Source organism: Trichechus manatus, unplaced genomic scaffold, assembly GCF_000243295.1.
Source record: "Trichechus manatus latirostris isolate Lorelei unplaced genomic scaffold, TriManLat1.0 scaffold00057, whole genome shotgun sequence".
NCBI lineage: Eukaryota > Metazoa > Chordata > Mammalia > Sirenia > Trichechidae > Trichechus > Trichechus manatus.
The window spans coordinates 7,690,306-7,712,378 of NW_004443993.1; the positions used below are offsets into that span (position 1 = coordinate 7,690,306).

At 40.0% G+C, this 22,073-nt stretch overlaps 1 protein-coding gene across 4 annotated transcripts in view; it reads left to right on the plus strand.

Moving 5' to 3' along the window:
* The first annotated feature begins 3,594 nt into the window (after window positions 1-3,594).
* Window positions 3,595-22,073, plus strand: part of LOC111820964 (uncharacterized) — a 35,693-nt gene continuing 17,214 nt past the window's right edge. For 2 of the 4 annotated variants that reach the window (XM_023733257.1, XM_023733260.1), the window contains exons 1-5: window positions 3,596-3,788; window positions 5,419-5,748; window positions 8,977-9,084; window positions 11,782-11,889; window positions 19,500-19,607. In XM_023733257.1, the coding sequence (XP_023589025.1) occupies window positions 3,698-3,788; window positions 5,419-5,748; window positions 8,977-9,084; window positions 11,782-11,889; window positions 19,500-19,607 (745 nt within the window). In that variant the 5' untranslated portion in view covers window positions 3,596-3,697. Of the gene's footprint in view, window positions 3,789-5,418; window positions 5,749-8,976; window positions 9,085-11,781; window positions 11,890-19,499; window positions 19,608-22,073 lie in introns of all 4 variants that reach the window. The other 2 variants (XM_023733259.1, XM_023733258.1) reach the window with 2 other exon arrangements.

The following is a 22,073-nucleotide window of genomic DNA, read 5'->3' on the forward strand; positions in this document are numbered from 1 at the left end:
AGTCTCCTGTATGAGAAAGTCAAAAGAAAAAAAAAAGTCTATAAAACAAAACAGAAGCAAGATATCTGTGCCTTGGGAATAATTCACACTTGGGCCTGGAACGAGGGGTTAGAACGGACCATATTTCTAACAGAAACAGAGCTTGGAACAGCAGTGAAAGGCCACTTTGCTCTGAAGGGAGTCTGTAGTGGGAGGACGTGAGAGGAAAAATTAGTCTGGGATCCCAGGTGAAACATTTCAAAGAAAATTATGAAGAAAAGAGAGGAAATATACGTGCAACCAGAGGCTGGCACACAATGAATGAATGAGTGGGTAAATGCCTAAATTCTACAGTGGCCAATAGCCGCTTCCCAAAAGCAAGCATTAAGGGTACTTGGAAAGGCTCAGGAGATGCATCATGTAGCTGGACTTGCCAAATTATAAAGAGATTAAAAAAAAAAGAAAACATAAAAACATAATGATTGACAGAACATCCTTGGGTCAGGCCCATGAGCCTCAGCTCCTCGAACGTTCCAGATGGGTCTGTCTAAATCCATGACCTTAGATACACAATGAGGAGCCCTGATGACACAACCGTTAAGGGCTTAGCCGTTAACCAAATGGTTTGTTTTTCAAACCCAACCACCAACCGCTCCACAGGAGAAAGACCTGGTGATCTGCTCCTGTAAAGACTACAGCCTTGAAAACCCTATAGGGCAGTTCTACTCTGTCACATGGCATTGCTATGAATTGAAAATTGACTTGACGGCACCCAACAACAACAGATACACAGTGGAATTTCTCTCTTCACTCAACAGCTGCTGGGATTTTCCTGATGTTTCTCCACATTGGCTCCAAATTTCACTGCTTGGAGAAGTAAAGTGTCAACTTCAGGTGCCTGTTGCAGAGCATGTACGTGGCACAGTGGTTAAGAGATGGGCTGCTAACCAAAAGGTCAGCAGTTCGAATCCACCAGCCACTCCTTGAAAACCCTACAGGGCAGTTCTTCTCTGTTCTATAAGGTCACTATGAGTCGAAATTGACTCGACAGCAATGGTAATCATGATTCTAATAAAAACCTCTGTGTCAGCCTTGCCACTGTTCACACGAGTGTCTCTTTTCTCTTCTAAGTCATGTCTGTATTGATCTCATCCACTTTCAAAAGGGATTCAAGGTGGCTTAAGACAAAACCCATATATACAACAAGGCAGTGCAAGATAATATCTGAGAAAATATACACTGGAATGGTGTGTGTGTCTGCAAATCTTCCACCCTGGAGTGAGGTTGGGTTGTTACTGCATTTGAGCATTGCATTTGGTTCTAGACTTCCTGGCAGTCAAGACAAAATGGGAAACAAGATGATGCATGTGGTACTTATTATCTGACAAAGAAAACCTGGGCACTTTCAGTCAAAAAAAAGTTTTTCCCTGCATGTGATTCTAAGAGAAATTTGTTATATGGATTTTTTTTATTATTATTTTTATGGTAAATATATATGTAACAAAACGTTTGCCATTTCACTATTTTTTCTATCCATAAAATTCAGTGACATGAATTACTTTCATCTTGTTCTTCAACCATCACCATTATTTTTTTCCAAAATTTCCCATCACCCTTAACAGAAACTCAGTGTCCCCTAAACAATGAGTCCCCTTTTCCCCTTCCCTCTCTCCCTTCTGCCCCTAGTAACCACTAAGAAACTTAGCTCTCTATACACTTGCCTATTCTAGACATTTCATATTGTTATGTGGGTTCTTATACAAGGGATCCTGAATAAAAAATGGGCAATTATGATTTTGCAGAAGAGGCAAAGCTTTTCCAATAGCTGTGGTATTGACCTTGATAAAAGCAAGACCTAATGGCTTAACACTAAATCATACTTCAGTGGAGGCCTCTTGGTGGGAGCTGGGCTAACGTTAAGTATGCTTCTGTCCTACAACTCCAGGATTCAGGGACAGCATTTAGAAAACCTTAATGAATGGGGTGGTTACAACACTCCTAAAGTAGCTCTGAATGACCTTCCTAACAGCACAGGAAATTCAGACACCATAAAGAAAAAGATCAGTAGATCTGACTGAATACAAATATGAATGTCCTGGCTGACAGAAGATACAAGCAAGAACGTCAAAAGAAGATATCAGAAAGAACGTCGAAAGAGAAACGATAGAGGGAAAATATTTGTATCTTGTATGTCACCACTCAGAGCCACTCGGGTTAAGTCTCCATTCTTAATTCAGATAGGATCTTCCCAGACTAGTCTGGGCCCAGGATCTGAGGATTGGGCCACAGGCCAGGCTTCTAGAAGCTCAGAGTCTGTTCCCTCCTTCTGTCTACCCTCAAGAAGGAATGGTTATCCCATGGCCATCAGAGCAACCGCCCCTTGTCTTCCAGGGCTGCTCATCCTCTTGATTACTCTATCATTTTCTCTGGGAATCAAGGCTTCCCTGTTTGCAGAGGATGATGCAGTGCCCTGAGGGGAAGGTATGCTGAAAGAACGGTGGAGTCCAGAGGTGGGCCGAGCCCACCCCCCCCCATCACTGATTTCATCTTATGGCTGGACATACGTGAAGTGAGAGGCCGTGTTGGCCACATCCTGGAACACCCTCACCTTACAGCTGCTGTTTTTCTGTGCAAATAACCCTCTTGCACACCAGCTTGCCCTGATGAGGGTGTGAGGGAAGTCATGTCCCTCCATGGGGCTCACTGACTCCTCAAGATGTCCTACAGCATATGTGACACATAGCAAAAGTGGTTCCAGGTGCACAAAGTGAAAAAGGCCCAATTCCTTTCATGACATCTGAACCAGGTCATGATGGCTCCCTGGGATCTTGATGGGATAGGGGAGGTAGGAAGATGGGCAAGATTGTCAGAAAGAAGGGAATAAGACAGGCAAAGCTGCTTTCTTTCTTTTCTTCTTTCTTCCTTACCTCAACAAATATTTTATTACAGAGATGGGTGGGCTGTGGGAGGAAGGGCGATAGTTGTACGAGTGAGCTAGTTTCTTCAGGGCAGGACCCCTAGTGCAGTCAACAAGTTTCTGGAGGATTCAGGTTGGTGTGGATATCTATGGGATCTCACCTGGTGGGCCGGGCACAGCAATGAGACTTTCTGGTATGTTCTCTGGATACCCACCCCTCTTGTCCATTGGACCAGTAGTTCCCTGCTCTCATCTCCCTACCGTTGGAGCCCCTTTCTTTGTAGTCTAGGTTTTGATACCCTCTTAGGCCTCTCATCCCCTCCATTCCAATCTCTGGTCTAGAATCTGTCCTTTGGCATTCTGCCTTTGGCCGCAAGCCTTCCACAATCCTGTTGAACTCCTGACCACCTGGGCCCCTTCGAATCTGGCTACACTCAAAGTTCCATGTCTTTGGGTCCCCAAGATCCCATCAGGTGGAGCAGGTCCCCCTGTCCCAGCCTCCTGCCACAGGGGAGGAAGATTGCACTGAACTATCCAGAAACAAAGGGGCTATGTCTGCAAAACCCCACAAGGCAAGGAAGGGGCTGTGAAGTTTGTTTTAAAGAGAGCCCGTTGCAATCCTCAACAGGAAGGTATTTCTCAAAAGCTCATGATCCTCATGAGTTCTTGCATTGTTAATTACCCTGAAACCACCAATTCTACATCCTTCCTCTTTTAGACTTATTCACTAGTGGGAAGTGGCTGCCAGAAGTAGCGTAAGGCTGAAAATGAGAGAAAGAAGAAGGGCTGGAGGACGAAAGGATGTCTTTGCTGTCAGGCTCTACCATAGGGGACCATTGTGAAGAGAAGATGCACCTGCTGCTGCTCATCTCCCTCCTCTTCTGGCGTCCAGGTGAGCATGCGACCTAGGTCTACATCTAGGAAAGGAGCTTATCCAGCAAGAGGGAGTGGCTGGCAGAGTGGGGAGGGAGCCCAGCAGGAAGGTATTTTGCCAAGAAGCTTCCAAATAACATTACGAGCGTTGTGTGCTATCCACTCACTCACTCATTCAGAGCTTACAATCACCGAAGCAGAAATATTGAGCATGGTCTTCCTAGTGAACTCAGCACCAGGCATGCTTCCTGACCACCCAGGGGTTGACATTACAAAATGGACAGACTGACTGGCCCCTTGGTGAGGGAAATAAGTAGGACTGAAAAGTTGGCGATTGGAAACCACCCAGCGGCTCCAAGGGAGAAAGATCTGGCTATCTGTTTCCATAAAGATTACACCCTAGAAAACCCTATGGGACAGTCCTACTTCGTCACATGGGACAGCTATGAGTTGGAACTGACTCGACGGCACCTAACAACAGAAGATCAGTATAACACAAAGATGGTTGCAAAAGGGCATCCCTTGAAATATAAAGATTAAAATTATCTCTCAGTATCCGTGGGGGATTGGTTCCAGGACCCCCATGAATACCAAAATCTGAGGATGCTCAAGTCCCTTATATCAAATGGCATGGTATTTGCATATAGCCTACACACATCTTCTCGTGTACTTTAAATCATTTCTAGATTACTTATAATATCTAATGTAATGTAAATGCTAGGTAAATAGTTGTTTCATCACAGTTGAAGACTTGCTCTGGAGGTAGCCTTTCTCTTCTACGAGTTTCTTGAGCTCTTCTGAGAAAGCTGATGTTGCCTCGACATTAGCCAGTGCAGATTCTCCCGTGATCTTTAAGTTCTTGAGGCTGTAATGCTTTACGTAGCTAGCCAGCAATCCCTTACTAGCCTTAAACCCCTTCCTGTCACTCTCTTCAACCCACTCACAGTAGTGCTCATAGAGGCTAAGTGCTTTTTCACACATAATTTTGCCATCAACGGGGATATGCTTCTGTGACTTGCCCTCTAGCTACATCCTTAATGCTTTCTCTGTCCTTGCATGCACTTTATCTCCAACCCGGTTTTTTAAGAGTCATTTTTCCCACAGAAACAAAAGGTACACATAGCATAAGTAATGGACGAACAATTCAGAGGTGAACAACACTCAAACAATGAATGCTAGAGAGAGACTGAGGATCTGTGAGATGATAGGAAGCTACAGCAGGATATGCCTACATTTGTGTGGATTCAGCATAGTGCTCGGCACGTGGCAAATTGAAATTTTTCTTTTCAGAACTTTTTTTTAAATTTTCAATCCAGAGTTAGTTGAATCCGCAGATGCAGAACTTGAAGATGCAGAGGGCCTACTGTAAATATTGGCCATAGGGCAGGGATAGCGGTGAATTATAGAAAGCTATTATTGCTCAGTGTCAATATTTTAATTTCTTTTGAAATCTGTAGTTATGCTCTTCAGTGACTTAAATGGTGTCTTTGACCAGTGGAATTCTGAAAAACAAAAGATCTGTCTCATGGAAGGTATATTCCTTCCTTGACTGTTAATTCATCAGGCACTTGGATTTGGAGTTAGTCCCACAGCAGGAGGTAGTGGCCCTCCCTTCAGGGTGGAAGGTGACATGGATTTGTGTTTTCCAGGCTGCTCCGTCGTGTGGGGTCCAAATGTGACAAGTGGCCCAGAAGGAAGCTCATTGACTGTGCAGTGTCATTATGACCTAGGGTGGGAGCCCCACTACAAGTGGTGGTGTCGAGGAGCTGTCTGGGCTACCTGCAAAATCCTTGTTAAAACCACCGGATCAGAGCAGGAGGTGAAAGAAGGCCGTGTGTCCATCAGGGACAATCATAAAAAACGCATATTCACTGTGACCATGGAGAGGCTCACAGAAGACGATGCAGACTTTTACTGGTGTGGGATTGAGCGATTTGGAACTAACCATACAGTCAAGGTTAAAGTGTCAATTGACCCAGGTAAGTGTTTGTGTATGTGTATGTGTGTGTGTGTGTGTGTGTATGGATGTGTCTTTCAGTTCCTGCTCTGTCCTTGTCCCTGAAAGCGCTCTTGAGTGACTCAACTGTGGGCAAGGCAGAGGGTGGTTGAGCCCTGGGGTGTCAGTGAACCCCACTGTCCACTTGGTGTTGGGAGCGGCTTCTCTTACAAGGTCTCTCATGGCTCCCAGGACTCCTCCAGGATGGAATGAAGCCTTTCTGGGCACATTCTCTTCTCTGCACGGCTCAGTCTCTTGACCAGAGAGAACAAGGTGATGGTCCCCAGTTCCAGTCCATGAGCCAAAGGGACCCCGTTCCATGGGACTCAGAGACCTCAATCCCTGCCAAAGCTTTCCTGGGACCTCTGGCGCCCAGGTGTGGCTCTTCTTTGTGGAGTTATCAGCTGAAACTGTATTGTCTCTTATCCCCCATCCCATATCCAACCTTGGGGGAGACAGAGGCCCAACATAGTAGGGTTGCTGTGGTCTAATTTTGAGTTTTGGAAAGGCCCCCACAGTCAAACAGCTGCCCTCCTGTTGCCTGAAATCCCACTGTCAGTCATTTACGCATTGGGACCTAATAATGTTCCCTTTCTAAGTCCTTCTAGAAGGCAAACACTCCTGGGAAGGTCAGCTTAGAGGTCCCAGTGCATTGGCTGGAGTTTATCTCTTGGACTCTGCTTCTGCTGACCCTCAGGTGGGCAGCACGGGCTCTCAGGACACTTGGGGCACCACAATCAACAGAGCTCTAACCATAACTTGCCCTATGAGGCATGCTACAGTTTGCAAAGTGCATCATGCACACCATCTCACTTGATCCTCATAGCATTCTGGAGAAGTGGATAGCCACATGTTAGAAGCTTAGTAACTTGCCCAAAGTAAAGACTCTTCTTAACATTATGATTTTATTCTGGACTAGTTCTGACCTTAAAAGTCGCAGATGTAGGGTATATGTTAACAGCATTGCGAAAGCTCCCATTCCACCCTGTCCTTGCTGGATAAATAAGATTGAGATGAGGCACTGTCATAAGCAGTGGAAATGTTTAAAATCCAAGTGAACTCCAGCCACCCTTATCCTGAGGCTCTTCCTGGGCTCCCTCCAGCCCTCCCAGAGCCTGATCAAGGTCCTCTCTGCACCTGTGTCCAGCCCCACCCGTTTCCGAGACTCTTGAGGCTCCTAGAGGCTGGGGAGATATGAAAGATTCAGGTTAGTGTCCCCACTTCACAGCCCTGCTCCAGGCTCCTCAGGCAAGGGCACCCCCTCATCCTCCCCAGACTAAGAGCCATGTACAGGGCTGGGTTGGGCAGTAGGCAGAATGGTACGTTGTGGTGTGATGGACTGTTTTTATATGGCCTTTCTTACCATCGCCTTGTAACTTCCACCAAATGATAGGGTGGGACTATGCAAATAAGGTGCACCATATCGAAGCAAAAAAAAATTTGCCGTCCAGTCAATTCTGACTCATAGCAACCCTATAATCTGAGAATCTGGACTATATGAAGAAGAACGAGGCATCAAGATTGGAGGAAGACTCATTAAACCTGCATTATGCAGATGACACAACCTTGCTTGCTGAAAATGAAGTGGACTTGAAGCACTTACTGATGAAGTTTAAAGACTACAGCCTTCAGAATGGATTACACCTCAGCATAGAGAAAACAAAAAACCTCACAACTGGTCCAAAAGGCAGCATCATGATAAATGGAGAAAAGATGGAAGTTGTCAAGGATTTCATTTTACTTGGATCCACAATCAACACCCATGGAAGCAGCAGTCAAGAAATCAAACAATGCATTACACTGGGCAAATCTGCTACAAAAGACCTCTCTCAAGTGTTAAAAAGCTAAGATGTCACTTTAAGGACTAAGGTGCACCTGACTCAGACCATGGTGTTTTCAATTGCCTCATATGCATGTGAAAGCTGGACAAAGAATAAGGAAGACCAAAGAAGAATTGACATCTTTGAATTATGGGGTTGGCCAAGAATATTGAATATACCATGGACTGCCATTAGAACAAACAAATCTGTCTTGGAAGAAGCATAGCCAGAGTGCTCCTTAGAAGTCAGGATGGCAAGACTTCATCTCAGATTCTTTGGACATGTTATCAGGAGGCACCAGTCCCTGGAGAAGGACATCATGCTTGGTAAAGTAGAATGTCAGTGAAAAATAGGAAGACCCTCAGTGAGATGGATTGACACAGTGGTTGCACTAATGGGCTCAAACATAGTAATGGTTGTGAGGATGGCGCACGACCAGGCAGTGTTTCCTCTGTTCTACATAGGTTCACTATGAGTCAGAACCAACTCAACAGCACCTAACAACAACAACAAATCATTAAGCCTTTCTTCCTAGTCAGTCTTAGTCTGGAAGCTCTGCTGAAAGCTGTCCACCATGGCTGACCCTGCTGGTATTCGAAATACCTGTGGCATAGCTTCCAGTATTGTAGCAACATGAGGCCACCACGCTATGATAAACTGACAGATGGGTGATGGTGTCAAAGCATAGAGAGTGAGGAAGCAGGTAGTAGAAACCCAGAAGATATCAAACTGGTTCAGTCAGTTTGCTGCCACCTTTAGAGTATATTTAAAATTTTGCTGAACACAACGTGTGGTAAAAGTAGCTTTAAGAAGGACGGGTTTCATGCTAGAATGATACTGAGACCCTCAAAGATTTCTTACCTCTCCTATTTTTTAAATATTTCTTTGATTTCTTCTTTAAAAGATATTTAGCATTTACCTAAGCAATGTGCTTTAATCTGAGTTTAACTCATTATGTTTTTCTTTGGCTTTCAAGGCAACACACAATTAGGTGACATTTTCATTTATAAATCCTACAGTTGTAACAGAATTGTGTGTCTTGGGGAAATGCAGCCATAAATCTCACTAAGTATGTATGTATTCCTCTATTTTTATGGTGGGCCTCATATATTTAGTGTAGAGGCCATGTGAAAATGCCAGTTCTACGTTTCTCCTCTCTCCATATTCTCATCTTTTGAAGTTACTTAGCTTCCATGCAAAATCATTATTTTTTCTATTTTTTGTTTCTTTGCTTATTTAATACAAACTCTTGAAATAAATTGTAAATGGCAAAATAAACACAATACACTTCATGATAGATTCTGAGTGTTGGCACCATGATTAGAAGACCCATGAATGTCTGTTTTCTTTCAATTCCAATGACAAGGCCTTGTGTCTGTCTCATCTCACAGACCTGGAATTTGAGCCCATCAATTTGGAAGTCAAAAATCTAAACGGGAAGCCAAGTGCTGTCATTGTGAACTGCCAGCCTCCCCTGGAAGCCAATGGAAATATTACCGGTAAGCATCTCAGGTGGATTTCCCGACATTGCTCTGCCTTGGTGACTATTTACCTCTTGCTCTGGGTAGGCCTTTTCTGTATCCCTTTCTGTCACAGCATCTCCATTGAATCTCTGACCCTCTCTGATTTTCTCCCTTTGCCTCCCACTGACCTTGGAATTCTTCTAATTGTGCATACAAATCTGTACACAGGCACAACACATTTCAGTTGCCTCATGAAAGATATGTGTTTAAATTAGTATAGATGTGTGTTTTTCATTCTATGGAACGTTAGGACAACCTTCTAATGGAGTGTCTCTGAGCATAGAACACAAAAGAGAAGCTTATTATATGGCAATTATGAAATACAAAAGACACCTAACGATCACACATTTTTGTAAGGCACATATGAAAGAGATTTGTCTGAGAATTTTCAGTTTCTCACTTAGCTTTTAGCTTCTCACTGAAATCATAAGGTTCAGAAAACACTTAATATTGACTGACAAAAAATGAACTTAATGAATATTTCACAGTGAGAGATTTTATTTTGCTAAATACTGCTGATAAAATCCATATCTAATAAAAGCATCCATTAGAAGTCTGTAATGTTAATTTAGTATTAAAAATGTAATGGAACTCTCTCAGGGATTTTGCATTTAAATGATCACTTTAGGCTTTTAACAGATGTCTCCATAACATATACTTTTTATCAAAAATATTGTATAACTCAGAATGTGTACACTGTAGTCTAATTAACTTGAACCATTGGGATAGGCACATGTAAGAATCACTCTTTATTCTTCTTTTATACTTGGCATTTATAGTTCACAGAAATGTAACATCTGGAGAAGGCAGGGTTTAACATGGTTCTTAATGAGTTTTATCATATTTGGGGTAAACTAAACCACACATTTTCAAATTAAAGTAGAAAACAAAAACAAAAATCTATGCCAATAAAGCTCTTCTCTTTGGGTAAGATGAGTTTCCCTTTTTCTTAGAATTTGTACTATGACATTGCAGTTGTAATTTTTATTTCAGGTCACTACATTAGCTATTCACCATTTATGTTGTTAAAAAAAGGTATTAGCAATGAAGTCATTGGTCTTCAAAATTCTATCATGCAATCTCCAGCGTCATTTCTATCACCAAGTCCCTATTTTCCAACTACGGATACTTTTTCTTTGTTTCCAACTTTGGCATTCCAATCACCAGTAATAATCAATGCATCTTGATTGATCTTTGATCAATTTCAGACTGTAGAAGTTGGTAGAAATATTCAATTTCCTCATCTTTGGCATTAGTGGTTGGTGCATAAATTTGAATAATAGTATTAACTGGTGTTCCTTGTAGGCGTACAGATATTATCCAGTCACTGACAGTATTGTACTTCAGGATGGACTTCAACAAATGGAATGAACAAGAATGAAATTGACTACATCTGTGGAAAGAGAGGATGTAGAAGCTCAATATCATCAGTCAGAATAAGACCAGGAGCCAACTATGGACAGATCATCAATTGCTCACATACAAGTTCAAGTTGAAGCTGAAGAAAGTTACAGCAACTCCATGAGAGCCAAAATATGACTTTCAGTACATCACGTCTGAATTTAGACAGCATCTCAAGAATAGATTTGACACATTGAACACTAATGACCAAATACCAGATGAGTAGTGGAATGACATCAAGGACATTATACGTAAAGAAATCAAGAGGTCATTAAGAAGACAAGGAAGAAAGAAAAGACCAAGATGGACGCCAGAAAAGACTCTAAAACTTGTTCTTGAAAGTAGGGTAACTAAAGAGAACAGAAGAAATAATGAAGTAAAATAGCTGTACAGAAGTTTTCAAAGGGAAGCTCGAGAAGATGGAGTATTATAAGGAAATGTGCAACGACCTAGAGTTAGAAAACCAAAAGGGAAGAACACACTCGGCAGTTCTCTAGATGAAACAACTGAAGAAAAACCTCGAGTTGCAATATGAAGGATTCTATGAGCAAAATATTGAACGATGCAGGTAGTATCAAAGAAGATGGAAGGAATAAACAGAGTTACTGTACCAAAAAAAATGAGTTGATGTTCAACCATTTCAGGAGGTATCATATGATCAAGAACCAATGGTACTGAAGGAAGAGGTCCAAGCTGCACTGAAGGGAATGGCAAAAAACAAGACTCCAGGAATTGATGAAATACCAGTTGAGGTGTTTCAACAAACAGATGCAGCACTGGGCGTTCTCGCTCATCTATGTCAAGAAATTTGGAGACAGCTTCCTGACCTATCAACTGGAAGAGATCCATGTTCGTGATCATTGACCAGTTACGTCTTTCAGCCAAACAATGTAGGCCAGTTGTATTAACATAACCAATAATGTTAAAGGTCATGTTTTGCTTCATCCTGCCTTTGACTGACCTCAATTGCTGCAAACCAATATGAACATTATTTGTAGTTCCACATATGAGAGTATAACTATAGGTGAATTTTACCCCTCCCTTTGCAATTCATGAGCTTCAGATTCCTCAGGTTTTCATGAATTTCCCATTCGAATGATATATATATTGCCTTCAATAAGGCTCTTTGATTTTACTTTAGTAGAGTTGAAGTCTTTTCCCTATAACACGCTTTGTGAGAGATTGAGTGTCAACATGATGATTGGAAGTCCCACAAATATCTATTTTCTTTCAATTTCAATGACAAGGCCTTATCTTTGTCTCATCTCACAGCCCTTACCTCGGTTCCCATGAGAATTAAACGTATTTCTCGAGGCGGTGATCTGCGTGCTATCGTTCTGAACTGCCAACCTCCCCTGACAATCGGTGGGGAAAAAACCGGTAAGCATCTCAGCTGAATTTCCCACCATTGGTCTGCCTTGAGTTGTGGCTATTTACCTTTTGCTCTGTGCAGATGTTTCTTGTATCCCTTTTCTGTCTCAGCATCTCCGGTGACTCCCTGACCCTGTCTGATTTTCTCCATTTGCCCCCCTCCCCGACCATGGAATTCTTCTCATGATGCATACAAACCCACACACAAACACATATCATTCTAGTAGCCTCATGAAGGATATGTATTTATATTAGCATAGACCTTTTGTTTCTCATTCTATGCAGCATTAGGACAACCTACTAATGGAGTGCCTCTGAGCAAAAAAGACGGGAGAGAAGCCTATAGTTGGGCAATTAGACATCTAATGATTACCCTTTTTTGTATGGCACATAAGAAGGTGGTTTGTCTGGGAATTTTTAGCTTCTCACTTAGCTTTTAACATCTCACTGAAATCATAAGTTTCAGAAAACACTAAATATTACCTGCCAGAAATTGAACTTTAATGAATATTTCACAGTGGCAGATTTTATTCCACTGATGATTGCTGATAACATCCATGCCTAATTAAAGTATCCATTAGAAGACTGTAATGTTAATTTCGTATGAAAATATAATGAAGTTCTATCAGGGATTTAGCATTTCAATTTCAAGCTCTTCTTACCTTGTGATACACAAGCATTCCTACATGGAAATCTGAAAATTCTTCCAGAACTCAATCATAGAATCTACTTATGTCATGGAACCGACTATGTCAAACTAAGCATAACTAAAAGAGATTATGAATAATAGACTTCGAACATTGTGAGCTACCTAGAAGGAACACTAACTGTATGTCAAATCATATTGCTCTTAGTTGTCCTTCAGTTGGCTCTGACTCCTGACAACCCCATGTACAACAAAAGGAAACTTTGTCTGATCCTGCACCATTTTCATGATCATTGGTATTTGAGTCTATTGTGGCCACTGTGTAGTTCATTCCAACCTAGGGGCTCATCTTCCAGAACTTTATAGGACAATATTCTGTTGTGATCTTTAGGGTTTTCGTTGGTTAATTTTTATAAGTAAATTATTAGGCCTTTATTCCTAGTCAGTTTTAGTCTGAGCTCTGCTGAAACCTGTCCATCATAGGTGACCTTGCTGGTATTTGAAATACCAGTGACATTATCTTCCAACATCCTACCTTGTGCAAGCCACCACCGTATGACAAAATGAGAGATGGGTGGTGGTGTCAAAGCATATAGAGTGAGAAAGCAGGTGGTTGAAACCCAGAAGATGCTAAAGTTGTTCAGTCAGTTTGCTGCCAACTTTAAAGTATATTTAAAATTTCACTGAACACAGCATGTGGAAAAAGTAGCTTTAAGAAGGATAGTGTTTCATGCCAGGATGATACTAAGACCCTCATAGATTACTTGTTGTTGTTGTTAGACTCCTTCAAGTCAGTTCAGATTCATACTGACTCAATGTACTACAGAAAGAAATACTGCCACGTCCTGTGCCATCCTCACAATAGTTGCTATGTTTGAGTATATTGTTGCAGACACTGTGTAAATCTGTCTCGCGAGGGTCTTCCTCTTTTTCACTGACCCTCTACCTTACCAAGCATTATGTCCTTCTCTAGGGACTGGTCCTTCTCGATAACATGTCCAAAGTATGTGAGACTGAGTCTTGCTTCCAAGGAGCACTCTGGCTATACTTGCAAGATAGACTTATTTGTTTTTCTGGCAGTCCATGGATATTCAATATAGTTCACCAACATCAAAATTCACAGGCAACAATTCTTTGGTCTTCCTTATAGATTACTAACCTCTTCTATTTTTAAATATTTCTTTGTGTTCTTCTTTAAAAGATATCTAATATTAACCTGAGCAAGTTGTTTTAACCCGAGTTTAAGTTATTATGTTTACTTAGGCTTTTCAGACAATACACAATTAGGTGACATTTTCATTTAGAAACACTATAGATTGATATGGGATATAAAATCAAAAGAGGGGTCTGACCTAAAAGTAAAATGGCTGAACTAATGCTAAAACTTAACGTAACCTTCACACAGATTCAAGCTCTGTTACTTAGGAACCAACCCTATTATTAAGGCTTTGTAGTTAGGCTAAGATTGAATCTGTAATCAAATCTTATCAAACTCTTTGTGTTAGACCTCTCCTGGACGTCTTATGCTCTGGGCAAGGTAATTTTAACAAATTGTTCCTGAAAGTATCCAACACACCATTGTTTTTGACTGGTCATGAGACACCCTCCAAGACCACATATCTTGTAATTATGTCTTTCAGCCAGTCAATGTATGGCAGTTGTATTAAAATGACCAATAATGTTAAAAATCATGCTTTGCTTTGTCCTGCCTTTGATTGAACTCAATCACCATAAACAAATCGGAACTTCGAAGCCCCGTTCTTTGTCTCAACTCTAAAAAAAAATCTTTGTAATTGCTGTGCCTAGGACTTTGTGGCCCCATTTTCATTGGCATGGGCCACAGAGGTCCCTGGTTTGAACTGTCTTCAACCTTTAATAAACCTCTTTATTTTAATTCAGTTTTCACTATGAGTTTTTTATGCATCAACACTTTTGTTTCAGCAACAGATTCAAAAGTGACTTATCTCCTGTGACCCTGATGAACTAAAAACACCCTTAATTCTAAACTTTCAGTCTTAATAAATAGGCATCTGCTTGACTGAAAAAAATCACTCCTGTTGCCAAGCTAATATGTTTGGCTAGCTCAAACCGTAAAAACTAAACAAACTACTGAGACAAGAAAATTAATGGCTTTAAAACCACAGCAGCTACAAACCCAGCCCAGAAAGAAATTCTTATTTCAAAAAAGAAGCCTTAGAAATAACAATGAGTTCAGGCAATTTCAGGACTTCTGATCCTTTGCCAGCTACTTAAGACTGCAAATTTTTCTGTCCTGTTAAGAAAGGGAGAAAACCCCATTTTGAAATGCCTTTTAAAATTAAATACCCTGAGGAAAAAGATCCTACAGTCACTTTTACTCCCCGGTCAAAATCAAAGCTCCCTGCAATTGTCAAAAAAGCCCCAATCATCTTTTTAGGACACCACTTTCATTCATGACGGTGATAATCCCACTCACAATCATAATGAAAAGGAGGGAATAGTTAACAATGCTAGAACAGTTATGACACCTGTAAATACAGCACCTATATAAAATCTTATGAACCTGGCTTATCAGATTTCTTTCAGTTGATTAATATATTAGTAGGACCTAGAAAACCCCAACAACGGGTTGAAAAAGCACATTACAATAATAAAAACCTGAGAGGTCATTAGCAGTAGCTAAGATCCTTTAAGACATCATGCCTAAGTTTTTCCAAAAAAAAAAAAAAAAAGAGATTGACTGGGCAAAAGTTCAAAGCTGCAAAAAAAGGGAAAAAATAAAACTGCTTCGTCTTCATGTAATTCAGAATTTACATTTACCCTTGCATTTAGGAAGAGATAAATAATTCTCTTATTAGAAAATTGGTAAAGTAAGAAATGATTTGAACATACTAACTATGTAATTTCTCATTGTTCTGACTGCCAAGAAGAGAGGTAAGTAAAACTTAAACAGGTTAAAAAAATTTTTTTTTTAACAAATTAATGAAAAGGGGAATAAAGCTGTCTCACGATTGTTTGTCTTATAAACGACTGTAATAGAAACTATCCTGATTTATTGATGAGCAATTATAACCTTACTGAAATAACTCCAGATAGCCTTAGGAAACATCAGCAAATGACTCAAATTAATAAGCAGGGGGGCTAAAAAAAAGTGGACAGGTATCAAGACCCTAATACTAAACTATGGATAGGGCCAAATGGCAAATTAATTTTACCCAAACATTGGCATGTTCTCGTAAGTTCATGTCTACAAGAAGGCACTCATTTAGGAAAAAAGATGATAGAAATTTTGAAGAAATATTTGTGGAGACACTTTTATGAAGCTGCTGAACAAGAAGTTGCTCAATATCCTCTCTTCTTCCAATTCAGTTCAAACGAACCCTTTAAATTTCCACCTGAGAGATTTCCTCTGCCAATACATGATGACAGATAGATTTTATTTAAATTCCACTCTCAAATAACTATAAGTTTATATTAGTGATAATTTGTAGGTTTTCTCACTGGGTAAAGGCTTTCCCCCGTCGTCAAGCTACTGCTGCCTTGTGGCTAAAAACTTTTTTAAAACATTATCCTCACCTAGGAAGCCCCAAAAGTGCTTTGTAATGACCAAGGCAGTCATTTTACTAGACAAATATTATTAAAGAAATATGGAAGATTTTTCCAATTTTTCAAAGACTTCACTGTCTTTACCATCCTCAGTTGTCTGAATTGGTGGAAACGACAAATGGAATCATCAAGTCCCAGCTTGCTAAACTTTCCCCTTCCTTGAATTTACCCTGAGTGCAAGTCCTTCCTCTTGTGTTAATAAGTACTCTGCCCTACTGTTGGGCTCTGGCTGACTCTAATTTAATTGAGACCAGCGTATTAAAGTATTGTCAGGCCTTAGTCAGATATTCTAAAGAGCATGCCTCCTTAATAAGGAGTCCCTACGACTCTCAGAAGTCAAATAATTATGTCTATTGGAAAAGGCATTAATTTAAAAAATTCTCACTGATCTTTGTGCTGCTAAATTACAAGGAGTTAAAACTTGGATCCATTTCTCCCAACTGAAGAAGGCTGCCACTCCTGTTTGGAAAGTTCAACCCATTGAAGTACTCAAATTATAATTTAAACAATCCTGGGACAAGAAGCAGATGACATCTGAGTAGGCAGCTTCCTTTCCCAAGATCCTGGAGCAGGCCTGTAACTTGGATTTGGAGTACTGTCTATGCAACCTTCAGAAAATTTTGGACTTAGTCTAGTGATAATAAGAGTAATCATGGTTGTTGGATTTCTGTGGTATTATTCCTTTGTGTATTTGCTTTAATTATATTTCCTATAATTATTGACTTAAACCTTTATTGTTTCCTTTTTCTATTGCTTGGCAAGAAAATGCTTTCACCAAATTAACTCAGTCAGTAGTCAGGGCTAGCAATTTAACTGAATGCTGCATATGTCACTTTTCCCCTCATTATGCAGAAAATCATACTGATCCTCTCGCTATACTAGAATTAGATTATAAGTTCACACCTGATTTTACTATTGATTTTGAAAAAAACCTTTTAAATAGGCTATTCATGTTAAATTATGGCTACCTCCAGAATTATTTACTTATCCATTGGCTCCTTGTTTCAGTCTTACCCATGCGTGGATAGAAAGTTCTATTCTGTGCACACAATGTAATCTTTTTATTAATGGTGATCAATATTATTCCACATTCACAGATAACTGTTTTAGAAATAATCCAAATCTCTTGGCTTGGGCCCTCCTCTGGGATCCCCTAGGATTTGGAGAATTATCCATTTGTCATGATTAAATACCTGCAAACTAATTTGAAAGGGTCGATCAGTCCATCTCATTTTCTAATATTCAAACTTGGGCAGGTATGTTGTGCACCCCATCTGGATATATCATTTTATGTGGAGGATCAGTTTATTTAAGGAAAAAGTCCAATGACTCACCCTTTACTTGGGCTTTAACATGTTTAAATGGTTGGAATATGCTTCTCTAGGGACTCTAGAATTTCCCATAAGTATCCATTCATACAATGACAGCTTACTACGTAACAGTGACTTGAAATTAATATCCATAAAAAAGACAACTTGTCCTGTCAGACAATCTCATAGCTGATTACCCAGGATGGGGATGGTCATTCTTACACATTATTGTGCCATGGTTTGGGATTGGGCAATTAGAACTGTCCATTCACAATCTATCTGCCACTATGGCTCAAATTGTTGATGATACAGCCAATGGAATGGCCACAGAACAACTACCTCCAGAATCCTTGGCAAAAATAGTATTGGATGATAGGATAGTCCTGGATTTCCTTTTAGCCCAGGAAGGAGGGGTTTGTGCCATTGCTAACACCTCCTGTTGCTCTTGAAATAACACCACTGGAGAAGTTGAATGGGATATTGCTAAGATTCATCAAAAAGCTGTTTGGTTGCATTTTATACACCCTATGACTTTAACACCCTTTCCTGATATCTTCAGTTGGCTACCTAAAAGTGCAATTCATGGTTATGGTCTCTGTTGTAAACAGAGTTAATTATATTAATAAGAATAATCCTTATTATTGGAATTATAAAATGTATTATGAGATGTGTATCTACCATAGAAAATGATAACCCCACTTCATCTCATGCTCAGAGAATTATCTATATCAACACAGTATTCAGGAACCAAAATTAGAGAAGTGTATAATTTAGGATATCCATTTGAAAGTAGGTCAGATTGTTTCTCCAATGTGGCCATACCATATCCATCCCCCATACCAACATCACTGAAGATGACTGTTCAGCCATTGCATGGTCAGCCAGAACAGTCTGACAACCAAGGTACCAGTGGTCCTCAATTACAGTGAAAAATGGGCTTAACATGAGAAAACTACAAAGACTAAACCACCACCTGGGAACAGCATATTGACAAACCCATGCAGAAGAGGGTTTGCACGTAAGTGTGATCAAAGGATGTTCTTCAAAATCCTGGATCAAGAGGAGGGAGTGATATGGGATATAAAATCTAAAGAGGCAACTGACCTAACAGTAAAATGGCTGAACTAATGCTAACGCTTAATGAAACCTTTTGCACAGATTCAAAACCAGTTGCTTAGTAACTAATCGTATTATTAAGGCTTTGGAGTTAGGTTAAGCCTTTGAATCTGCAACAAAATCTTATCAAGCTCTTAGTGTAAGATCTCCCCACGAGGTCTTATGCTCTGGGTGAGGAAATTTAACAACCTGTTCCCAAAAGTATCTATCATGTCATTGTTTTTGATGAAAGTATGCATTCTGCCATTGCTTGTGACTGGTCATGAGACTCCCTCTGTGACCACATATCTTGTAATTTTATCTTTTAACCAATCAATGTATGCCAGTTGCATTAACATAACCAATAATTTTAAAAATCATGCTTTGCTTTCTCCCCCTTTTACGGACTTCAACCACTATAAACCAATCAAAATATTGTAGACTTCATTCTTTGTTCCAGCCCTTTAAAAATATCTTTGTAATTGCTGTGCCTTGGACTTCACTGATCTGTTTGCATGGGCTATGGTGATCTCCAGTTAGAACTGTCTTGAACCTTTAATAAACGTCTTTATTTTAATTCAATTTAGACTATGAATTTTTCACACGTATATAAATTGTAACAGGATTTTGATTCTTGAAGACATGTAGCCATCATACTCACTAAGTATGTGTATATTTCTTTGTTTTTATAATGGCCTTCATAGGTTTAGTATAGAGACCACTGGAAAATACCAGTTCTACTTTTCTCCACTCTAAATTTTCAGCTTTGGAAGTCACTTAACTTCCACGGAAAATTATTGATTTTTCTGTTTTTGTTTCTTTGTTAATTTAATTCAAACCCTTGAAATAAATTGTAAATGGCAAAATAAACGTGATACAGTTCATGATAGATTCTGAACATCAACACCATGATTAAAAGTCCCACAAATATCTGTTTTCTTTCAATTCCAATCACAAAGCGTTATCTCTATCTCATCTCACAGACCCAAACTCTGCTAACATACATTTAGAAGAGATTAACCGAGAAGGGGAGCAGCGTACTGTCTTTGGGAGCTGCCAGCCTCCTCTGGAAGACAACGGGAAATTTGCTGGTAAGCATCTCTGCTGAATTTCCCAACATTGTTCTGCCTTGGTCTGTGACAATTTATCTCTTGTGCTGTACAGGCTTTTAGTGTATCCCCTTTCTGTCTCAGCATTCCCATTGACACCCTGACTCTCTCTGATTTATTCCCTTTGCCCCCCACTGACCATGGAATTCTCCTAATGGTGCATGCAAAGCCCCACACAGACTCATCTCATTCCAGTCCCCTCAGAAAGGGTATGTATTTAAATTAGTGTAGACATTTTGTTTTTCAGTCTATAGAGCATTAAGATGATTTTCCAATGGAGTGCCTCCGAGCATAATTGTATAGCAATTATGAACTACAAAAGACACCTGTTGTGTTGTTGTTAGGTGACTCCGAGTCGCTTCTGACTTATAGAGACCCCATGCACAACAGAACGAAACACTGCCCAGTCCTGCACCATACTCATAATCGTTGTTATGCTGGAACCGATTGTCGCAGCCGCTGTGTCAATCCATGTCATTGAGGGTCTTCCTCTTTTCCGCAGACTTTCTACTTTACCAAGCATGATGTCCTTCTCCAGGGTATTGTAATGACCATGAATTTTTGTATGGCACATGAGGAGAAGGTTTGTCTGGAGATTTTTAGTTTCTCACTTAGCATTTACGTTCTCACTGAAATCATAAGGTTCAGAAAACATTTCATACTGACTGAAAGAAATTGAACTTAATGAATATTTCACAGGGACAGATTTTATTTTGCCAAATATGGCTGATAACATCCATGCCTAATTAAAGTATCCATTAGAAGTCAGTAATATTAATTTAGTATGAAAAATATAATGGAGTTCTATCAGGGAGTTTGCAATTAAATGATCACTTTAGGTTTTTAATAGATGTCTCTATTGCATATAATTATTATGAAAAATATTGCATATAATAGTCTAAATAACTTGAAAGATTGTGTTAAGCACATGTAAGAGTCTCTCTTTTTTCTTCTTTCATACTTGGAACTTATACTTCACAGAAATGCAACATCTGGAGACTTCATAGTTTAACATCGTTGTTAATTGGTTTGACCATATTTAGCGTAAGCTATACCACACAGTTTCAAATTAAAGAAAACAAACAAAAAATCTGTACCAATAAAGCTCCACTCTAGGTAAGCTGAGTTTCTCTTTCTTAGAATTTGTACCATGGCATTGTAGTTCTAATTTTTTATTTCAGGTCACTACATTAACTATCAGAGAGTTCATTGTGAATAGTTCTACATTTTTGCAGGTACTTTTTCTATAATAACTCTTCTAGTTGGTCTGATTTAATTTCAACATCCTCCTTTTCTATTTTGCATGCTATGCATAGATTAATTCTTCTACCAGGAGCTCATCCTGGAAGCCAATGTTCAGAGCCTCTTAGAAAGAATAACAACTACTGAATGAGTTACCTCCTAAGTTGTTGTTGTTGTAAGGTGCATGTCTTAGTAATTTAGTGATGCTATAACAGAAATACCACAAGTGGATGGCCTTAACAAAGCTAAATTTATTCTCCCACAGTCTAGTAGGCTACAAGTCCAAATTCAGGGCATCAGCTCCAGGGGAAGTCTTTCTCTTTCTGTTGGCTCTGGAGGAAGGTCTTTGTCATCAATCTTCCCCTGGTCGAAACGCTTCTCAGGTGTAGGGACGCCAGATCCAAAGGACATGCTGTGATCCTGGTGCTGCTTTCTTGGTGGCATGAAGTTCCCAACTCTCTGCTCGCTTTCCTTTCCTTTTGTCTCTTGTAACATAAAAGGTGATGCAAGCCACCTTTTATCTTACAAGAGATAAAACTCTCTTTACACTGGATAAGGGATGTGACCTGAGTAAGTATGTTACATCCCACCCCAATCCTGTTTAACATAATCTAATATTGCTTCATTAACCACAAGCAGAGATTAAAATTTACAGCACATGGTAAAAATTACATCAATCACAAAATGGAGGACAACCACACAATACTGGGAATTCTGGCCTCACCAAGTTGACACATATTTTGGGGGGACAGAATTCAATCCATAACAGTGCCATTGAGTCGGTTTCAACTCATAGTGAGCCTATGTACAACAGAACAAAACAATGCCTGGTCCTGTGCCATCCTCACAATCGTTCTTGTGCTTGAGCCCATTGTTGCAGCTACGGTGTCAATCCATCCCACTGAGGGTCTTTCTTTTTCGCTGACCCTCTACTTTACCAACATGATGTCCTTCTTCAGGGACTGGTCCCTCCTGATAACATGTCCAAAGTATGTGAGACAAACTCTTACCATCCTCACTTCTAAGGAGCATTCTAGTTATAATTCTTCCAAGACAGATTTGTTCATTCTTCTGGCGGCCCATGGTATATTCAACATTCTTTGCCAACACCGTATTTCACAATTATTCTTCAGTCTTTCTTATTCATTGTCCAGCTTTCACATGCATACGAGGCGATTGAAAACCTCATGGCTTGGGTCAGGGGCA